The 22,567-nt window shown below is 34.2% G+C and overlaps 1 protein-coding gene across 2 annotated transcripts in view; it reads right to left on the minus strand.

Moving 5' to 3' along the window:
* Nucleotides 1-22,567, minus strand: part of LanB1 (laminin subunit beta-1) — a 396,592-nt gene that overhangs the window by 6,088 nt on the left and 367,937 nt on the right. For both annotated transcript variants that reach the window (XM_081762898.1, XM_081762899.1), the window contains 5 exons: nucleotides 21,388-21,570; nucleotides 16,364-16,552; nucleotides 14,651-14,814; nucleotides 7,356-7,497; nucleotides 4,113-4,446 (listed from right to left, as the gene is read on the minus strand). In XM_081762898.1, coding sequence (XP_081619024.1) covers nucleotides 4,113-4,446; nucleotides 7,356-7,497; nucleotides 14,651-14,814; nucleotides 16,364-16,552; nucleotides 21,388-21,570 — 1,012 coding nt within the window. The remainder of the gene's footprint in view (nucleotides 1-4,112; nucleotides 4,447-7,355; nucleotides 7,498-14,650; nucleotides 14,815-16,363; nucleotides 16,553-21,387; nucleotides 21,571-22,567) is intronic.

Raw genomic sequence — 22,567 nt, forward strand, 5'->3', positions numbered from 1 at the left:
ATATTGTTTTGCTCAGCAAATTGTTTGTGTTTAAGTATATACAAAACAAAACTTCTACTTATGGAAAATTTTACTAAAATGGTGAAGAAAATTAAGAAAGATTGCAACGAGTATAGCGTGAAACTTAAAAAAGGAAAGATCTGTATGTAAATCGACCCTGCATTATCACAGTATCAAGCATTTGGCCTAACTACTCAGAAATATAAACTACATTCTGAAATGTTATGTTCTGATGCTTCTTCAGCTCTCAGCCTGCCAATTTTGCTGCGTTCATAAACCAACATAAGACGACCATCTTCTGCATTTGAATCAAAACCGTATCAAACACTTTACATGATCTTTACTGTCAAGCGGTGAGGTTAAATCTGAATCATCTTATATTTACATTTTAAAAACTAAAAAAAACTTCTGTCTCGCTTTCGTAGGTGTAGACACGCCATGACACACCAATAGACAAAATTTGATACCACTAATATCTAGAAGGTCGAATGTAGGAGAAATGTAAACTGTAAGCATCTCCAGATGCGCTGTGGTCTCTAGTTTGAATTCCGTTTCCTCAGGAGGGGAGAGTTCATCTTCCATTGTCGGCTGTCAAACGGAGTTTGACTGTCTTTAAACAAAGCCCTTTTCTGTTAGAGAGTACTTCGTGAAAGGCAATACTATTGTTTCCAACTCGGTAAATTTCTGCGCTCCGCAGAAAAGCTTCAACTAGATTGAAGGTTATGTAGTAGAGGGTAGAAAAAAGATGAAAAAAATCAAATACATAACTGCGTCGTTAACAATTGGTTGAGAATTGCTGGATACACTAGCAACAGTTACTCAGACAATACGCTCCTTTCATGATTGACAAAATGCACGAATGAAAAAAATTATATTTTTATTTCTATCTGCTTGTTTATTCTTCTGAAGGTTACATTACTCTTTTTTTCCACATTTAAGTTTCGCAGTTCAATTATTTTTTTATTCTATTAATGCTTATATTTCTTTTATATTTTAAATATACATATTTTTATTATACAGAGTGTTTCAAAACAACACCGACAACGTTTGGGAGGTGATTACTGACACCAAGATAAGTCAAAAAGTATAGACCAACCTGAGTGCACAAATGTTTCCTTTCGGAGTTATACGGAGCCGAAAACATAAACTTTAAAGGTCTACAACTCCAAAACTATGAGACCTACCGTAGTCGGGTCAAGACTTGACTCAGAAACTAATATGTGCGCTATCCAAAAATTAATGTTTCAGTATCCTAAGGTACTCACGCGACAATTTTTATAAAGGAAGTTTGGCTATCTGCATATAATTTGAAGTACTCACCAACTGCTTTTACAAAAAATTGCTCCAGAAGTACCTCAAGATTCTGAAACTTGGATATTTGGATAAGGCACACACTATTTCTAAGTGAAGTTTTGACCCGACTACGGTAGGTCCCATAGTTTTGGAGCTATGGATCTTTAAAGTTCATTTTTTCATGTTTTTCGCAGCCTATAACTCCGAAAAGAAGCATTTGTGCACCCCAGGTTGGTCTATACTTTTTGTCTTATCTTGGTGTCAGGAATCACCTCCCAAATGTTGTCAGTGTTGTTTTGAAACACCCTATATATATATATATAAGCCTTGAAGATAGTGCAATGCCATATTGATCTGATAAGTTGCACTTTTGTTAGGCGTTTCTGTTGAACTGATAAGTATCTTTATTGATTTTATTACGAAGACAGAAGTCAAGCTTAACTACAAAATCATTCAGTTGCTTCTTCAATACTAAGTAATCTTAACTATATATAAAACTATATGAGCTGACAAATTATTGAGCACTTCCTGTAGGGCTACAATGATTAAATTTGGCATGATTGTAACTTTCCGGAACTAACTGACAGGAAAACTACCAAAAGTGAATATTTTTATTTTTAGGGGGTTTAAAGAGGAGATGAAAAATTTCCCTATGCTATTTAAATGGACCTTTTTTTGGACCTATAATCTCAAGTTTTAGATACTTAGAATTCCAATAAAAACTTGAAATTCGGTATGTTTGTACGTTCTCATTAGCACTACCTAAGTAAGTCCGTAAAAATAAAAAAAAATAAAAAATCAAACTTTAGAGTGGTTTAATAGGGAACTGAAAAATCTTTCCCATGTTATTTATACGGGACACCTTTTACACCCCCAAATTATTGAGCACTTCCTGTAGGGCTACAATGATTAAGTTTGACGTGATTGTAGCTTTTCGGGACAAACCCACAGGAGAATTTCCAAAAGTGAATATTTTTAATTTTTAGGGGGTCTAAAGATTAGATGAAGAACTTCCCCATGTTATTTAAATGGGCCTATTTTTTGGACCTATAATCTCATGTTTTAGATACTTAGAATTGGAATAAAAACTTGAAATTCGGTATGCTTGTACGAATGCGTACAAGCATTTGCGCTACCTAAGTGAATCATCAGAAGTAAAAAATTTCAACCGTAGAGAGGTTTTATGGGGAACTGAAAAATGTTATTTATATGGGACGTCTTCTACAACCCAAAATGTTTAGGCACTTCCGTCATGATTAGAATGATGAAATTTAGCATGATTGTAGCCTTCCAGGACTAAACGACAGGAAAATTGCCAAAAGTGAATATTTTTAATTTTTTAGGGGTCTCAAGGGGGATGAAGAAATTCCCATGTTATTTAAATGGGCGTTTTCTTGGGATACAAAATCTTATCTTTTAGATAGTTGAAATAGGAAAAGAAACGATAGAATTGTGGATTCAAGAGGTGTGAGGCTGTAGGCCGAGCAAAGCCCTCGAATGGGCAGATTCAGGAAATATGAAGAGCAAGTTCACGAAATTCACTGTTGATGCAAAGGGCGATAGATAAGAAATGCCAGGGCGTAGCCCGAGCAAACTCGGGGGTTTGCCAAAGGTCCCCAGCTAGCCAAAGGCTAGTCTATATTATAAAATTGAAAGTGACTATGTTTGTGACTCTTAATCTCTTGAACCACCCAATCGATCTCAATCAAATCTGCAACATATATGAAGTTCGAACCTGGGAAGTTTCTCATTTTGTTTAGACGGTAGATCTTAGGGGAAATATATGGAAAAGAATAAAACTTAACAACGCTTGAACCACCTAACCGATCTCGATCAAACTTTCAACCTAGATGAAGTTTAAACCTGAGATGATTTTTGTCATATCACTTTGACGGTGTAACTTAAGGGAGGGGGAGAGATTTAAAAATGATTGAAAATGACAGATATTAGTGTCAAATCTATAGTTTATGAGATCACTGAGATGAACAGTGACACTTCTGATGAACAGTGAGTCTTCCGTTTAAATCCTAATTCAGCCCCGCAACTTGGGGAAGTAGAAGATATATAAAAATGATCGAAATAACCAATATCAATGTCGAATTCATAGTTTTCTGGGACGCTGAGATGAACAATGATACTTCCGATGCACTGCCCCGCAACATGGGGAGTGAAGGGGATATATAAAAATCATCGAAAATAACCAATATCAAAGAGCACTTTAGTAATAGTAAAAAGTGACTGAGTAACGGAACATATTACTATATTTTCTTAATTTAACCCAGCGAAGCGGGTAATTGATGCTAGTTATAAAGAAAGAAATAGAAAAAAATTATTCTGCTAAATGCAATAATATTTAAAGTATGTAGAGAATGGGAAAAAATTAGAGAAATAAGACTGGATGAACACGTAATTTCTAATATACCTCTAGTAGACAAAATACGAAGAAAAAACCTCGCGACTGATCTACTGGCCAGCGCGTGTGCTTTTAATACATGGACTCGATTCCAGGTGGAAGAGCGTTGAAATTCAAACGCATTACAGAGTTCAGATTAAACCTTAATCTGTAGATCTGCATCTCCTCTACTCTCCGTGTTGAAAAGGGATATTAACACCAACCAACGTCATACATTACATCCTGTTGCAGAGCAAGATAAATGCAAGTAACAAGATGTTTTATTCATGCACAGAGAAACATAATGATATTTCCTGTATTGTTACTATTGAGATTTAATATGACAGCACGAAAGCATTATTGTTATGTATTGAATACACAAACGAACACACTATACAGTTGAGACTATTATTATGCACTCTTTTACCTTTGAGATCTTGTAACATTTGATTCATCTTTATGGACAACAGGGTAGCGTTTTTAAGCAACTGCTGTGCTCTGTCTTGAGCTTTCATTGATTTATCAAATTTATCATTTAAAGCAGCTGAAACGTCTTCATACTTCATTCGCAGCTCTCCAGTCCCCTCTTCTGCTCTCTTTGCCAAATTAGATGCATTTTCAGCTCCTTTCTTAGCGTCATTTACGTCACGCAAATTTTTGAGAAACTGAGATTGTAGGGATTTCAGTTGACTTTGCTGGCCTTCCACAGTTCTCAACGTATCATCAGCTTTTTCCTGGGCATCCGTAGTTTCACTGGCAATCTAAAATAACACAAATAAATTGCAGTAATCAGTGGCAGCTCTTGATGGAAGTAAAATCGGTAAAGATTTGAATTTTATCACTATAAGGAATGGAAACAACGCTTCACATAGCTACAGAAAGCTGTACGCAAGAGTTAGTACATTAGGTGAGTCCCCCCTCCCTTCAGCTTGTGTTGATGGAATTTAAGTTTTTATCAATGTAATATGCCTCAATACTTCACTGATGTAATACGTTCGAAATGTCTTCCACTAGTAAACAGTTCAACCTGATTTTTTTATAACTAATATTACAAGGATAGCCTTCGTCGCTATACATCCAATTATTAAAAGTAAAGGGAAAAAAGCTCATTACATATCTTTGTATTTTCTTAAAACAACTGTCCTATTCGGTAATAAAGATGGAAATCTTACGCGTTAAACATCTAAGAAAGCAGATTGATACAAATTGAATTTAGGTGATTATTTTTTGTAGTTCTTACCCACGAGCATGCATTTTATTTCCATACATTCACTATACTATGCTATATTGTCATTTTAAGTAATACGCATTTCTGTAAAGTAACATAATTTGTAAATAAGTGACACTTTGAAGTTATTAGTTATATACACAAACATGACTTTTAAATTAATAACAAACGAGATGACAATTTGTTTGCACTAACACGAAGCGTCATTTTGCCAACCCGGTGTTTCTCGCACACAACTGGATTAAGTAATGGAATTGAAAATGAATGGTTGATATTGGTGCTCTAATGAACAGAAGATGGAGAAAACAAAAACAATGTTTCTCCATTAATCTATCTACGACTGCATATATATGTTTCTTATTTTAAAATAAGCGTAATCGAAACTTAAGATAAACTACAGATTCTAAGATTACTGATTCTAAGATTAATTGAAGAAAATTTCAGTCTCGGACTTATTTTGATCACAGATTATATATTATTAATTTTCTTATGCCATCTATAGTTGTGTTTCTGCCTAACCATACTTTTCTTTCCCGTGGTGACAGGTTTAGAATAGTTTGTAGAAGTAACAAATTATGTGACACGGCATTTACCGGTCATGTATTTATAAACTTTATTCTCACAAACAGAAAAAAGCTCTTGTCCAAGATTGAACTATGCGCAAGAATTCTGAAAATCTCTGAAAAGAGAGTTCTGTACTCTATCAAACTAAGTTATTAGTACCACCTGAGATACAGTTTATTGCTATGGAATTTATTTTCTATTCAATCATAACGTTAACAACTTAGAATACGATCATCTTTTATTTTATTTTATTTTTCATAAAAAAAAAGGAAACATAAATCACTATTCTGTCATCTTTTTAACACTACAGTTGCTATGAGTCAAAATTGTAATGCATGTTCCTTCCGGTAACCGGAACATGTGATATGTTGCCTAATAAATTTAGAAATGCCGTTTTGGGTATGTAATTATGTAATTTTCAACACTAATTGGACTATAGCCTGTTGTGTTGACAATAAATAAATTAATAAATAAACATTTTAATCCACTCAGAACATGAAAAATATGCATATAAAACGATACTAAAAGCTCCTTAAATGTTAAAAGCTTTTGAATCGATTTAATACCGAAATTGTATTTTATATTATGCACTCTCGATTGCTATGTAGGATGGTTGGTAACGGAAGTCACTTTGACATAAACTGAGGAAAAAAAAAGTTCTGGAAAACATGAGACGAAAATTGCCTAGATGCCCTGGAAAATCAGTCTTGAAAATTCCGTTTTCGATGGTTTCAAAAAACTTTACTTCAAAAATGAAGTGGCTAACAACAGTTGAACACAGCAAAGGGCTATTTCAACTAATAATTAACTCACCATTTCAACTAAGCAATTTATGCAAAGTAGCCTAAGAATTGGCCTGTGGAAATAATATCTGAATATGAGTGCCTACGAAAGAACAGGCAGAGACCTATTTCTCAGAACTACTAGTCTTTTATTAGTGTAAAACTCTTCAAAATCAAGTATTCAACAACTGTATACACCATAAAATAGTTACAAATTAGAGGTATCAGCATCACTTTATAAATGATTTCTACTATTATTCTAGTATTTCTACTTAACGACACTTTACTCTTGTAAAAAAAATATATTATGAGACCAGTAGTTTTGAGAAGAAGGCCCCTGATCTATATTGCTTTTCACGAAACACTAATATATCATTTACTCATTGACTGCTTTGGCATAAATTGATTCTATGGATAGAATTTCCGTTGTTTAGCATCTAACCATCGCTAGTATCCATTCGTCATTATTTTAGATAAATGTACCCAACATTTCTTTGTTTCTGGTATTCTTCTGCGGGAATGCCACATCCAGCGACTAAGAATCATTCAAAAAATTTTCTCAGTTTTACGAAGGAAATACTGAAATGATGCATTTAAATAAAAGATCTAGTCGACAATGTACTTACAACTGTTTTATTGTTAACGACTTCCAGAGTTAAATAGCTTTCTAGCTATATCTGAAATAAGTAAATACACAGAGGGTGTTTTGATCCATGTATATTATAACTTCCTCCTCTCATTTGCTATCATAATGATATCGCCTTTTGTATTGTGCACTAGATAGCATAACTCAACCTTAATATTAGAGACTTTCTATTACACAGTTTATTTCTTGTAAATGATCGAAAGTGTCTACAGCCAATGCTAAAATTCTTAACTTCCCGGCGTTACGGCGTTCAAAGAGTTATGACCCCCTGGAGGAGTCAGTTCTTCACAATACTTAAGAATCAGCTTTGTGATTATTATTGTCAAGTGTTATGTAAGAATAAACGATTAAAAAAAAAATTAAAAAAAGCTGTTTTTGTAGAAAGACAAAAGATAATCTGAAATAAATCTACGAACGAACAAATGGTTGTAGCAGATATTATTTACTTACTTGTGACAGATCTCTTTCAGCAGCCTGGATATCGTCCTTGGCTCTTTGTATGGCATCTTTAGCTGTATCTTGAGCCTCTTGTGCATCTTCAAGGGCATTTAACACTTTTTGTGCTCTATCCAATATATTCTCAGCATTTTGCCTAATAAATAAATAAGTGTATTAAAACCTCGCCCCAAAACTCTTTACTTACAATATTTAGTGCTAGCATTGCAAGAAATTACGTTTGATGAGGTCGGGTGTCTTCAATTTCCTGTTTCTAAGTTCAATATCATTATTTCGGTTCTCATATATACACAAAACTAATTATTCCATTTCATGCTTATATTATTATCATTAATAATTTCGACGTACATTTATATATAATTAGAGATGCAAGGGCTCGAAAAAAAAACAGCTTTTCTGGAAAAAAACTCGGTTTTTTCTGCTTCGCTTTTTTGCTTGGGAAATTTTGGGCTTTTTTCAGAATTCTGCTTTAAATTGATAAAACAGACTTTGTTTTGCTTCCTTATAACACAAAAAGTCATTTAATTAGTGGTTGATGCTGATAATAAAATAAAACCTCGAAAATAAACTATGAATTTCGAAAAGATATTTCAAACAATTTTTCTTCAACATATTTACATTATGTATTCCACAGGATTAACCAATGAATATAATAAGAATATTTTAACCTCCTATATACAAAAATAAGCAGAGTTGGCAAGAACCATGGGTGTTCTTGAAAATGCAAAAAAACCGTTTTTTGGGGGGATGTTTAATCCAGGCTTTTTTGGTTTAAACCAGGCTTTTTTGGTTTAAATTTTTTGCTTTATGTATTTATATTACATATTCACATAAGTTTGTTTTGCCTTGGTGTTATTATGCAACAGCGGGGTTATGCCGGAAGAACTCCCATAAGCTTAAAGAAGTCCGGTCAGTAAATTTCTTAAATTGAGAATCTCCCGCCCTAGCCATCGGGAAAATCCCTTCATTACTTGAAATATAAGACAATAACGGGAAAATCCTGTTATTGCTTTGCATGTAAAATTTAAAGGTCAACGTATCATAATCAGTACGCTAAAACTGAGGTATTAAATTACAAATTTAGTACGTAGATACAATGGCGGCGGATGGACGTTAAAAGTGGGGGGGGGGGGACAAGACATGATCTCAATATTTGTATATCAATGTTAGTTTTTCTAGTTCCTTCTAACATTTTGTTTGACGAAAGGTTGTATAATTATTAGGATACTCTCTTTTCCAGTTAAATACCGTATATCGTGCTTCATATTTTTTAAGTAAATTGGCAAGAGCAACGCAAGTAGATACTAGCCCTTTTTACTCTTAAACAACGAAGGTATAAGAAGAGATTTGATTCCTTGCTCAAGAACATTTTAAAATTCTGTCTGGAAAATTGTGCGATCTGATTAGGGGCCTATTTAATAACAAATTTGCAAAACAAATAAACAGAAAAAATAATATTAATCGAATAGTAATGAAAAATGAGGATTATTTTGCAAAAGTTATTGAAACCGGGGATTAATGAACAACTTATATTTTAAATTCCACACATGCTAATAAATGTATGTTATTACTCTTAGAAAAATAATAAATACTAGAAGCATATGCTGCGACATTTAAAGAAGTACTTTTGCAGCTTCCCGAAGCACGTTTGTTGCTTGTACAGTTTTCACTTTCTTGGAATACGTACATCAAAACTCAACAATACTTAGAATCACTCTAGTTATACAAAATAATCCTAAAACATAGAATTATGTTGAATTCACTAAATTTAATTGTATATACAAAATTGTATATGTACACCCCTAAACTCGTATATTACACTGCAAACATTGCCACGCCTTTGACGTGGGAAACCCGGGTTCGATTCCTGGCGGGAGCTCATGCGGTTCGTATTCCACGTTAACCAGTAGGTCCTCGTCTCATATAGTCTCACTGCTGAACGGGATGTTAAAATTTAAAAAAAAAAGATCAAATTAAAATATTCCTTAGTATTAGAAAGATGAAAAGACATTTTAGGAACTTTCGATTTTTGTGCAGTTAAAGAAAACTTGTGATTCACAAGTTGTGAAGGACTTCTTTTTTGTACGAAATGTTGTCTCAATTTGTACCAAAGCGGCTGACTAACATATTGAGACGAATGAAGAGAGAATGAAAACACACTCGAAGAATCCCTTGTAAGAAGAATGAAAATACAATCGAATTATGGCGCTCCAATAGGTTAATTTTTGGGCCATTTTTCGTGACAATTAAAACGCAATTCCTGTAGCTTTCTTAACTGAACCGGAAGACAACCAATACGTACTCACGGGACGGCAAATATTTTATGGTACAACTGTTATTCTATGAACCATTAATACATGCAAAAACTTAATACTTCCAAATTAAACTATATACATTAATGGGTCATTTCAAAAAAGTGGGTGCAACTGCCGCCCCCTTTTGCCCCCCTAATCGCCGCCCATGCGTAGATACCATTGAAAATCCAATCGAAGCTAATGTTGGAAGCTACGTAGGCAATTGATAAATTTTGCCAATTTCTATCAATATCTATAATCTTGGCTTCTTTATAAAACAACAGGCATTTAGGCATGCAGAAATATACAATTTGGTTTCGTTTCGTATGTTTAGACTTAGCATCCTTACGAAATACCGAGGTTATCAAGGAGAAGACTTTCGCTTAAACAGAAATCCGAACCGCTACTTGGTTTACGCATGAAAGAAGGGTTGTGGTTCGACCGAGAATTGAACATGGGACAACTTGATTAAAAGGTGAAAGGGAAATAAAACTATTGCAGGTGGTTTGATATCTGGAAACGTCACCATGAAGTTCACACGATTCGCATTTTTCATTCTTTTTATTTTTCGGGTTTAAACCAGTTATTAAAAAAAAAAAGTTGGTGTAAACCAGCCAACCCTAAAAGTAAACACTTCTTTTAAAAAAATACACAAATAACTAGCAAAATAGTATGTAGTATTTTTACTTCAAAATATTCCATACCCTCTTTTCGAAACAAAATAAAATTAAAGTAAAACATAAGAGAAATACTTAGATTTATATGATACACTTAAAGGCTGCACATCTAGAGCTTTTGGTTCTGTATATTCTTGAAATTCTACAGTTAAGTTTTATATAACCGCCATCACGGTTTACCCAATCCTCCAGTTTTCTGAATTTTTAACAAGAGGGATTCAACATATCATTACGGAACTCCTCCCCCCCCCCAAAAAAAAAGGACTACGGAATATATTTAAGTTAAGCTAAATACAACTGCACAACAAACATGACTGAGTGATTAGCTTTTGCGCTTCTATCGGGAAGTCAGGGATTCAACCAGCATTCGACCATTCTGACAAAGCTTTTCTTCATTCCATTTGTGAATGTAGAAATAGTGCGTGTACTGTGAGTTGGCCGACTTCCTTTCTTATTGTTTTTAAATCGTTATTATTACTAATTACCAGCAGTGACGGTTTTGCGAAGGTTAGGGGGGCGGTCTTTCGGTCTGAAGCCCGTTCCCCAAAGTTACGGAATGTCTGCAACAAACGAAATATCTATTAGTTATGCCTTTACTCATAAACTTTAAGCTCCCGTCAAATAAAAATTACGAATATTTAGAAAAACTAAACATTAGTAAGAAAATTCCTTCCCAAAATACTTGTCTAAATCCGCCACTGATTCTCATTATAAAATGATTTTTAAGGTTGTATCCGGAAGATTATTGCTAAACATATAAACGAAACGAAATATTAGTTATGCCTGTACTCATAAACTTCAAGCACCTCCCAAATAAAATTAGGACTTTTTAGGAAACGAAACAATCAGAACCCCCCCCCCCCCAAAGTACTTTTCTAAAACCGCTACTGATTATTTGTATAAATTGGTATTCAAGGTTGTGTCCGGAAAATTATTGCTAAATCACTTCACAGCTACAGTATAACAGAAATGTGGAAGTACGGTTTGACGATATATTGAAAAACGTACGCTTTGACGGATAAATAGAAAAACGGGCAAGTTTAACTTTTGCGCTAGAAGCTAGAGTACTAAAAGCTCTTAGAAATGAAACACGGATGACAAACTAAAATGATTTAGAGAAGAAAAAAGATGTCGATAACTCAAAAGTTAAAATAAAGTTAAATAGCCTCTAAAATTGCCTTCAAATACTACATTCTTCATGTTAGCTTTAATTTGTAAAACATGTGCTCCATCTATCTTGATGGTGAATTTCAGAGCAAAATATCGCATTTAGGTCATGGAATTCTTATCTAACTATAGAATATACTATAAGAAAGCTATTTAGATAGAAAAATCATGAAACTGAAAAAAGCCAAAATTTCCAAAATTCTCGTTTTTTTCCCAAAAAAGCCGGCTTTTTATGTGAAAAAAAAACATCGATTCAAAAAAGCCGGCTTTTTTGCATCTCTATATATAATACATAGAGCATTTTGTCGTATTATGGTACAAATTCATGAAATGAAATGAAATCTGTAAGTTTTACGTCCCACGGTTATGCCGGTTAGGCTAAAGGAGACGGTGATGATGAGAAATGGATGCAATGGTGGAATGAAGAAAGTGGGAGGAAACGGGAAAACCCCGAGGAAACCCACGCACACGGTGTCTGTTCACCACAGCTACAAATTCATGTCACTAATCTCACCTCATCTTGTAAGTGCAAATTAGAATAGACAAAATTTACACTCTAAGAACAGACTAAGACTTCTTCCATAACTATTTGAAACAATTTGAGCAAATAATGATTTGAATGGGAAATATTTTGGTATAACTACGGCGTCTCTATGGGGTCTTTTATCGTCTGTCAAGTAAGTCTGTGGTCGGGTAACATCGTGTCCGTGGGTTTTCTCGGGGTACTCCCGTTCTCTCCCATTCTCATTCCACTAATTCTTCCATCATCACTCACTGGCCTAATTCATTCAACTCCCTTAGACTAACAGACATAATCGTGGGACGTCAAACTGAAGGATTTCATTTCGTTTCATTTCTATGGAATCTGGATCCAAAATAGTCGGTGTGTAGGTCACTTTCTGAAATTTGTTTCTCCCCACTTTTAGTACAAGTTCAAAGTCATGGTAGTTGCATCAAAACATTTGTCTTCAAACGTCCTTCGAATGATATTACATAACAGCCTTAGATATTTAAAATTGAACTTTCTCCGTCCAGCCCCACTGGTTACACTTCTTCTCGAATTTGGTTAACTTAAAATGTAATCTCTCATAATAATGGACAAACACCGACTAAGGATCTTTCAAAACTTTTTGATTTCGGTTGATATTTTAATTGCGGTATATTAGTATTTTACTCCTATCAGAAAATACAGACGGTGGCATTAGATTTAATTGTAGGTCAATTTCAGAAATTTCTTTGTTCACCATTTCCGGTACATGTTAGAGAAGTCGTAGTTTCTGCCTTTTAGAACAAAATATTACAAGAATCCCTCCGCTACTTAAAATTTTTCAGCTGGTCACCAAACTTCCAATGCTGACGCCAGTGGCCCAATGTGGTTAGCGCAAAACGTCAGCACCTCAAATTAATGGAACATATGAGTTTCAATATTTTTTCACAAACATGAACTGAATTTGTCATTTGAAGAAAGGAAACATGTTTCCTAGAAGCATTTGAGGCAACGTGTATGAACGTGTAGATATTGGCTATAATACCTAATTTTGGCAAAAATAAATAAATAAATAAATTCAAATGACACTAATTATTTTTTTAGGTAAAGGGTCCAAAAAGACATATGATGTTATATACACAGGGTAATTCAGTAACCAGTACAAATAAATAGAAGGAAAATTCCGTGTGAAAAAAGAAATAAAAGGTAAGGGCCACTGCACTAAATTTTCTCGCTCCAATCTCTTAAAGTAAATCATGTCATGCTGCAGTTATTACTGAAACATTTATTTGCGAAATACGAATAAAATTATTCAGAAAACTTAGTCCAAAAGAATTTATATCTGAAAGTAAACTTCCCCTTATAACTTTTATCACGAGAAATCACTAATATATTAGGATTATTAATGAAGAATTTGTTTATAAAAGATCAACAAAATCACAAGTCGTATTTGAGGGAATTGTTTAAAAAATTACCCCCTATGGATATTTTCATGAAAAGTGATTTACGCTACACTATAGGGTTATTGATTTTTTACTTTACGAACTAAATCCGAAGAGCAACTAAAGCTTTCCTAGTATTGTGAGGAATACAGTGGTTCTCAGAATAACAACCACGTAAATTCAATGTTGTTCGACGTTTCGAGAACTGACCACATTGTTCTACTCTTCAGGGTATATTATGAGAGAACAAACAGAAAAACTCCTTGTATAAGTACTGGCAAAGGAAAAGGCGGAATGTGACTGGTGACAGAGACGCCCAGTCAGCGTCAATCTATGGTCTCATTTTGATTGGTTGGTTGCCTGAGTTTGTACGCAGGTTCTGATTGGTTATTTTCGTTGCTGTTCCAATGAATGAAACCAACGTTTGCCTGAGCTGTAAGCCGGTGTCTGTTAAAATTAATCATTCATTAGTGTGGCCTGAGCGATAAGAAGTCACACACGTTTACTTTCTCACATAATAGTATGTATTACCATTAGCAGTAACAACTTTGGAATATGTTACACTTTCAGAGGGGCTATCTAAATTTACTTCCAAGACTTTTAAAAAAAATTATTTTATAGTTGCCAAGTATTCCTTACCAGTTGGAGTTTTTCATGGAAAATAGTGACCAGACACTACAAATTAAACCATGAATGAAGAATCATGTAAGGCACGATCAAATAATCTACAAAAAATATTTGAATTATTTTTTAGTTTCTTTCTACTATTACTACGTTTATTATTGTTGTTACTTTCACATAATTTATATTTTGTAACTCATCTGGTTTATGAATAGGTATTTTTTCCCCTCCTTTCATTAATTATTTCCTTTTCCTTTCCCTTCTGTACCCTTTCTGAACAACCACGATGTGAATTGTATCTTCTATCAATATGCTCTCAATTTTCAATCTCGAAACACTATCACGTGAGTTTGGGTGCCATCATTGCGTATTTTCGTGCGCTTTTCAGTTGCTGATAATTTATATAACACTTCTATTTTTCCTACTTCTCCCTCATCTGATGAAGCATGTTGAAAAATCTAATATGTTTATTATTATTATTTTACATGCTCGGTTAAGGATTCCTTTGTTCCAACGAGTTACATTTTAGTTTGAGCGGGTTTGTGCTATCTTAGACATCAAAACGTCACACGATGTCCTGTGAAAATTGTAAAATACTTACTTTGCCCTATCAGCTTGTTCCTCAAGAGTTTTTGCTCTATTTAGACCGCCAGCTGTTTCAGCAAGGATAGCATCGATGTTTGTCAATGATGCAATCGTGTCATTTATCTTCCTCGCTAGTTCCGTTATTTGCTCAGGTTGAAGATAGATATTTTGGTTAAGAACCTACAATTATACGAGAAAAATAACACATTTAAAGCTTATATTTCACAATAGCACAAAATGTTTACTTATTCTGTTCTTCTATTATTACTTTGTATGTACCATTTCATAAACGTAGATGCAGCTTAATCATTATTGTAGTCTATATGCAAGTGAGAACTGATTTCATGCTTCATTGTGCCACAAACAAAGAAATAAACAAACAAAAAAGGGTAATATTTTACTAATCACCATCAGCAGTTTCAATCATGCGTTACCAGTTTGTCCAAAAGTACTTCTTTACCAATAAAAAAGAATAAATAAATAAATAAAAACATAAAATCTACACTAGTTCTATACCTCTGGAATCAAACATTTAGAAATAAATTATGACAAACTTGGAAGATTTATTTTCAGACATCAACAAATTTTGAACCAATATACATATCAGTTGAATCTTTGAATGCTACACATTTCAGTATTACTGTGAATAACTGTACCCATTCCAACTTGGTAATAATTGGCAACTGTTATATTTCCAAATTTAAGGTAACTACTTGAATTTTGCGAACAACTTTCAATATTTTCTGATATAAGGCACTTGTGAAACATATTGCCAACTTTGTTCGTCGAACATTTCCATTGGAACTCCGGAGATCTGCACATTCTTTCTGAAAATTGCTTTCGTCAATATTAGTATTATTTTGAACGAATTGAGAGATTGGAATACAGTATTTCATGGTTGAAAATCATTTTCTTTTCTCTCTGTAAACTTTACTCAAAGTATACAACCCTAGAGAAAATTTACTTTTGAATTTAACTGCACTACTAATCTCAACAGGTCAGCAAGCGAAAGATGTGCAAAAACACTTAGCATTTATTGACATACGACACAATTGTTTACACCCTAAGCTTAACACACTAACTGGCGCATGCCCTATTAGTTGTATAGATTTGTTTCCTCCAAGGCCTTAAGTGATTCACCACTAAGACAGTATGTTAGTTCTGATTTGAGGCAGAATGTTCCACGAATGGTTCAAATTTTTCATCCTTGAAGGTCTGTAAATTACACTGCTTATTTTATACTGAATTAAAACAATTTATCTTTCAGATATTGGTTGATCGTTCACTCATAAAATTATCGTAAACTTGATAAGGGAAATATTTTATTTACGTTAAAAAAAGGAAAGAAAAAAGATACCTTTAAATAATGATAAACCTGAACAACTAATTTCAGATCACATGAAGAGTAATGTTAACACTTTCCTTCCCATGTTCCCGCTTGTGACAGAATTTTTACACAAGAAATAATAATAATAAAAAAAAGTTTAATTGCATTAAGGAGTGGCGTTTATGTATCAAGACAAAAGTGAAAGAAAGTAAATAAATAAAACTTTGATTACCAATACGTTCGATGACATATTATATATATATATTAGCCACTAAAAATATACTGTCACAAGTCCACCACAGTCATCCATGAAACAGTCTCATACCCATAACGTAGCACGAGTTAACATAGCAAAATCTCGATTTAGCTTTACAACTAACATACTAAGGTAAGTTCACTCACATCACTGGCAAGGTTTCGGATTTCTGCAGGTGTCGCACCAGGACTCTCCCGAAATTCTGCTATATCATTAGCTAGCTTCTCACTTTTCGCTCTGGTGTTCTCCGAACGATTACGAGCCATCAATGCAGTTTCATTGGCTTTTCTCGCCAAATCCTCAGCTACCACAGCCTCTTGCTTTGCCTGAGACACCTTGAAAAAATAAAAAATAAAATTAAAAAAAAAAAAAAAAACAGCCACTACGCAACAAACAGCTTTGCATACAAACACACAAGATTCAACATATTTCACCTGTTATTCCAGCGCTGAGATACAATTGTCTGAGAAATTACATATGTTGTTCATAAAAGTGTGAATAGTATTTACAATAATCTAAAAATTCAGCAAAAATTTCAAAAAGTATGAGGCTTTATTATTATTATTATTATTATTATTATTATTATTATTATTATTATTGTAATTAACATTGCTCTCTAGCTATTGACGTCAATAAAATTCCAAGTTATTAAATTATGGTTAGAAATTTTGCATTTACTGCGGGAGAGCCGGGTTTGATTTCTGGCAGAAGAAGGTCAAGTGCTGAGAAAGAGTATTACTTCGAAACAACTAACTTTCTTAATATCTTCATTTACTGACTAACTGCAATATTAAAAAGTACAGTTTTTGTGAGGATATTTAATTGTATACATATCATATATATACATATCCAGTTGTCTAAAAATTATTGAGCCTTTGGAGGTCAAAACTGAAAATACAAATATTGCTATTTGAAAAATAACATTATGAAGACACGTTTGCACCATTTTGTTCGATGGCCTTCTGCCATTTTCCGGCAACAACATAATCCCGTCGCCATAGAACTTCTGTCGTTTCTGATCAAAAAAAAAAAAAAAAAAAAAAAATTGTGACATGTGGTTTTCACCGGTCTCTTTCGAAACTAACTAAATAAAATAACATTCCGAAAGTTCTACAGAGACCGAAATAAATAATAGTCTGACGGTGCTAGATCTCTGCATGAATGCATTAAAACCTCCCAGACGAATTCTTTCAATTATGATGGGTCACTAAGGAGGTATGCGGTCTGATATTATCAGCGTGGTATACAACACCCTTTCTATCGACCAGTTCCGGTAGTTTCTTTTGAATTGCTAGGTGCACTCGCGGTAATTTTCGACAGTATAGACCGTTCTCCCCGGTGGCAGCAGCTCGTGACGCACGATGCCCTTCTAACCCACCAAACACAGAGCATAATCTTCCAGGACGTCATTGTGATCTTTGCCATAGACTCTGGAGTTTCTCCTCGCTTCGGACAAAATCTTTTTTGCACATTGTTGTAGTTGGGTATCCACTTTTCATCGTTCGTGATCTACCACTTCAGGAATGGCTCGAATTCATTACGTTTCAGTAGAGATATGCAGATGCAAATTCGATCGAGTAAATGTTTCTGAGCAAGGTTGAAAAAAAACCATGGTTTTTATTGAAAAAAAAATGGGGGGGGGGGGGTAAACCAGGTTTTTCTGGTTTTAATAATTTGCCCTATGTATTTATATCGCATATGGGCAGAAATAAGTTTGTTTCGCCTTGGTGTTATTATGCAACAACAGGGTTATACTGGAAGCGGTCACATAAGCTTAAAGTGGAATCCAAACCGCTTCTCGGCTTACATCCGATAGAAATTGTCCTCCATTTGAACTCGAAACCGGGACTAATTGGTCACAAATGCGACACGTCTCCCGACTCACGAAGGACTCCTGATAAAAATACATTGTACTAATCTTTACATACTTGTTAATATAATTGTCAACAGTCATTTCAGAAGGATAAAAGGATAAACAGTTGCACAAGTGAAACCATTATACAGAATTACATGCAAGAAATACGACGACGACAGTTTGCATATCAGTACGAAAAGTGAATAAAGATACTAATTATTTGAGTCCACTTTGGCTCTAATCCATTTATACATAAATAAATACCAAAGATACTTCTGATTTCAATAAATGCCTTTCGTGGGGTTTGTATGACACCCCCTCCCCCCCAAAAAAGTACGGCATTTTGAGTATTTTATCAATAAGTAAACATTATTAAAACGAAACAATATTTAGAATTTTCCTTTGATTGCAGTTGCATAACAAATTATAAAATAAATCACAAAAGAAACATTCATAAACTTATAAAAAAGAAAAGTTGCTTTTATAGTATAATCTCTTTGAGTAATGAATGGGGAATTTAAGACTGAATATAGTACGAATAATATACGGGAGTGAAACGTGACAATCCACAAATGTGTGATCATCAAGATTTTACGAACACTTTTCATTTTTTGGTTTAAACCAGTTGGTTTTTTTGAAAGAAAGAAAAAAAAAACAGCTGGTTTAAACCAAGGTCCATGAAGCACCATTTTGAAATCTGTGATTTTTTTTTTTTTTTTTTTTTTAAATAGAAAGGTAGTCATGTGATATATCAATTAGGGTCAGCATGTTCTCAAAAAGTCAATTATGAATTTTAGTAATCGTTACCTGTACTTATTTTGAAGATTTAGGATCATCTTTACAGTTATTTACGAAAATGTAGGAGACTGATACTCATATGTTGAAAGTTTGGATTATTACGAAAATACATTCGACTGCAGTAGCCCACTTTCCATCCAGATATCACATGCTACGCTCATCCCAAGTTACTTTTGCTTACGAAGGTGGACAAAGAAAGTTGAGTGAAAATATAGCAAGTTGTGAAAAAAATAGTGGTCTACATACAGTACGTTATAATTGCATTCCAATCTATCAGATTTTATTGTGTTATGGTCTATATTAGTAAGTATGCCATTTAGCGAAAGGTAGCTATATAGACTTCACATTCTTTTCAACCAATAAAGCGGAAAACAAAGCGGAAACGGTTCTTCCAGACAGTTCCGAACAGTTCTTTTCGGCACTATATGAAGCAAATCGGAAGTAATGTTATAAATAATAATACACTAATATAAACCTTGGATATCAAATTTCACTGTTAGTTTTCTTGACTTGTAGATATGTTTAACTTAAATTTGTTTTCGTGATAATCCAAACTTTCAACATACAAGTATCAGGCTCCTATATTTTTGTACACATAATAATCACTAAAGTTCATAATTGACTTTTTGAGAACATTCTGGACCTAATTGATATATCACATGACTACCTTTCCATTTCAAACAATATCACAGATCCAAAATGGTGGATTTCAAGATGGCGGCGGAGGTTCGTGATCTACTCTGACCATTCTTCTTTTGCCAATATGTGAAACTACTACTGTTTGTATTATCTATCTTTCACTATTTTTACGACTCAACACTTTATTTGATATATTTCTATAACATAGCATAGGCCATCCCCACCAACTCTGACCCTCTCCGTTTCTTATGGCGCTCAGCCGCTATAACTGCACATGCACATATTTTCACATCCTCTGTAAGATATACTATGTCTCATCCCGCAACTCGATTCATCCATTTGGACCCTTTACTTGTGAGCCAGATCATTTGGCACCCAAACGTCAAGCTTCTTTCTTTTCAGCTAGCTTTCCCTAAATACTATTTGGTGATAGATGTTTAGGTCATTGGCGATGTAATGACTTCTTACATCCCAATCTTGCTCGACTTTTGCCAGAATATCATCCAATTCTGCTGTGATTGGTCACTTAAAGTGAAGAGCATCTTGTACATCAAAATTTCCAGAACGAATGCAACTAAACAATCTTTTCGCTGTTGCTTTTGATGTATCTTATCCATAAGCAGTACAAATTTCTTCACGGGCCTGTGCAGCATTTGCGCCTTTATGGAAATAAAACTGTAAAATATAGCGCAGTTTTGCGGAAATATACTCATTTTCACAGCGCAATAGTTACGTCTGATTAGAATTCCAAAACTTTTTGCACTACTAGCTCCAGCTATTAGCTTTCAAATGGCATTAGAGTTGACCAGCTGCAACTCATATACCATGAGATTTGGGACACTATCTCACGCTACAAAAGGCTCGATACTTTTCAGATTACCTGATATATATATATATTCAAGCGCGGATCCAAGGGGAAGTCTATAGGGGCTATATCACCCCCCCCCCTTAATGCTCAGGTACACACTGGATAAAATGGGCTTTAATCCTACTATCTTTACACTGGATAAAGCGGCAAACTATGATTTAGCTCCTCCCTTGATCATATCCTGGATCTGTATGATCAGGGGATATATACACACACTCAGATTAAATGGTGTATATCTACGTACTGCTACATTAAAATATGGCAAAATACAAAACGTTATACCTCCTAATATCTGGTTAGTATTTATTATATAGAAAGTTTTCCAAATTTAAACGCAGAATAAAATAGGCATATTGTTCGAGTAAATGCAGAAAATAATCTGTTTTTCAAACACCAAATTTTCAAGGAGAGAAAGAAATTATCTTAAAGTCTTTCTCACCTGTTTACCGAAGTTCTCAAGTCACATTTACGAATTATTACAATAAGATACTACTACTCGTATGTTTATTCTTTATTCATATCAGTCACAAGCAAAGTAAAAGATGTACCCCATTGGGGGTAAGGCTACATTTTCTGTGTATGTCTCAGTAAGACTACATTTTCTTGATTTCGGTATTTATAAAAATCAAGTGTTTAGTACTGCACTTTGGCTATTTCTACCTCCCACACTCCCAGAGACATCTACATTATAGAGGTTTGGTGAACTACTGAGCCGCTGTTAAATGAAGATTGAGCTAAAGTAAACTGAGCTCGAATTGGTAAGCAAATGTCTTACCAATTACGCTACCGCGGCTATATTTACAAGAAATTTAATTTTAAAAAAATCCACATAGTTCTGTAACAAATATGTTTTATTATGAACTATATTTTAGCGCTGGTTGACAATACCAGAACTTATGTTAAGAAGCATATTGTAAAATTGTTAGAAATCACTTGTACCAAACGATGTAATGCTATTAACTAAGTATTTCCTTACTGCGACTAAGGTCGTGTATTTGTTTTCGTCTTACCCCTCGAAGGAGATCATCCGCATTGGCTTCCTTATCGCGAATAGCATCTGTTGCTTCTTTGGCATATTTCAATGCATTATCTGCTTTCATCACGGCTCCGTTTTCGCAGGCTAAGCCTCCACAAGTACCACAACCAGCTCCTCCGCATAGGTTGTCGCAAGGATCTCCACGCTTATCACAAACCTAGAGAAAGTATGGATAAATGTGTAATTCAAATTAATTTAAACACCAACACATGGAAGAACTAACTGCACAATATAACAAAAATTGTCTCTATTATTTTACGAGCCACAAAGTAAATCATACAGGTAAATTATAAACAAATAAATAATCTGAAACATCCATCCTTACACACCCACTCTACGGCCAAAGAAAGCAAAAGTTTTATCACCTCAGGAACATAAACCACTATTTTCAGTAATTCATCCAAGATTATAACTGTCCACCTCCTGTAAGATATTTCATGCTTCTTGGTCTTCCTAAAGGTCCTTCAATTTTATAACAAGTTCAACGAATATCAACTTGAATATAATCTTTTGTTACTTAATAAAGCTTCTGCTCGATGAAGACTGTTTAAATTTAAATATTTTTACTTACTCATTGCTCTACAATAAGGAAAGTTTTATACTTCGATCTGCCATATATTAAACATATTACGCACATTAGCTTTCTCGTACACCAACTAGTCCAGTACATTTGAATTAATTTAAATTAACATACTAACTACGATGGCAATATCGACCACAGTTACAAGACAACTACATATCAAATTCTTTTGCCAGAACTACTCAAGAGATTATGCGGGAGACCGGGTTCGATTTCTGGAGGGAGCTCAAGTGGCTAGGATCCTATGTTAAGCTGTAAGTTCACGTCTCATATAGTCACGGGAGAACTCCTAATCAACCAATGAACTCAAAAAATTCGCTATTCTCAACACAAATTTTAGTTTCAGATCACATCCGATTGTAAGAAAACAACAGAAATTACAATCTAGACTGAAACAAAAGCTGAAATGAAACAAATTCTTTCAGTTTTATATCCCACGATTATGCTATGTAGGCTAAAGAAAACAGTGATGAAGAAAAATTAATGAAATGGTGGAATGACTAATGTGGGAGGAAACGGGGGAGCCCCGAGAGATCTCACCACAATACACGCTTGGCGCGAGCTGAGATCAAAC

Source organism: Thermobia domestica, chromosome 6, assembly GCF_964235325.1.
Source record: "Thermobia domestica chromosome 6, izTheDome1.hap1.1, whole genome shotgun sequence".
NCBI lineage: Eukaryota > Metazoa > Arthropoda > Insecta > Zygentoma > Lepismatidae > Thermobia > Thermobia domestica.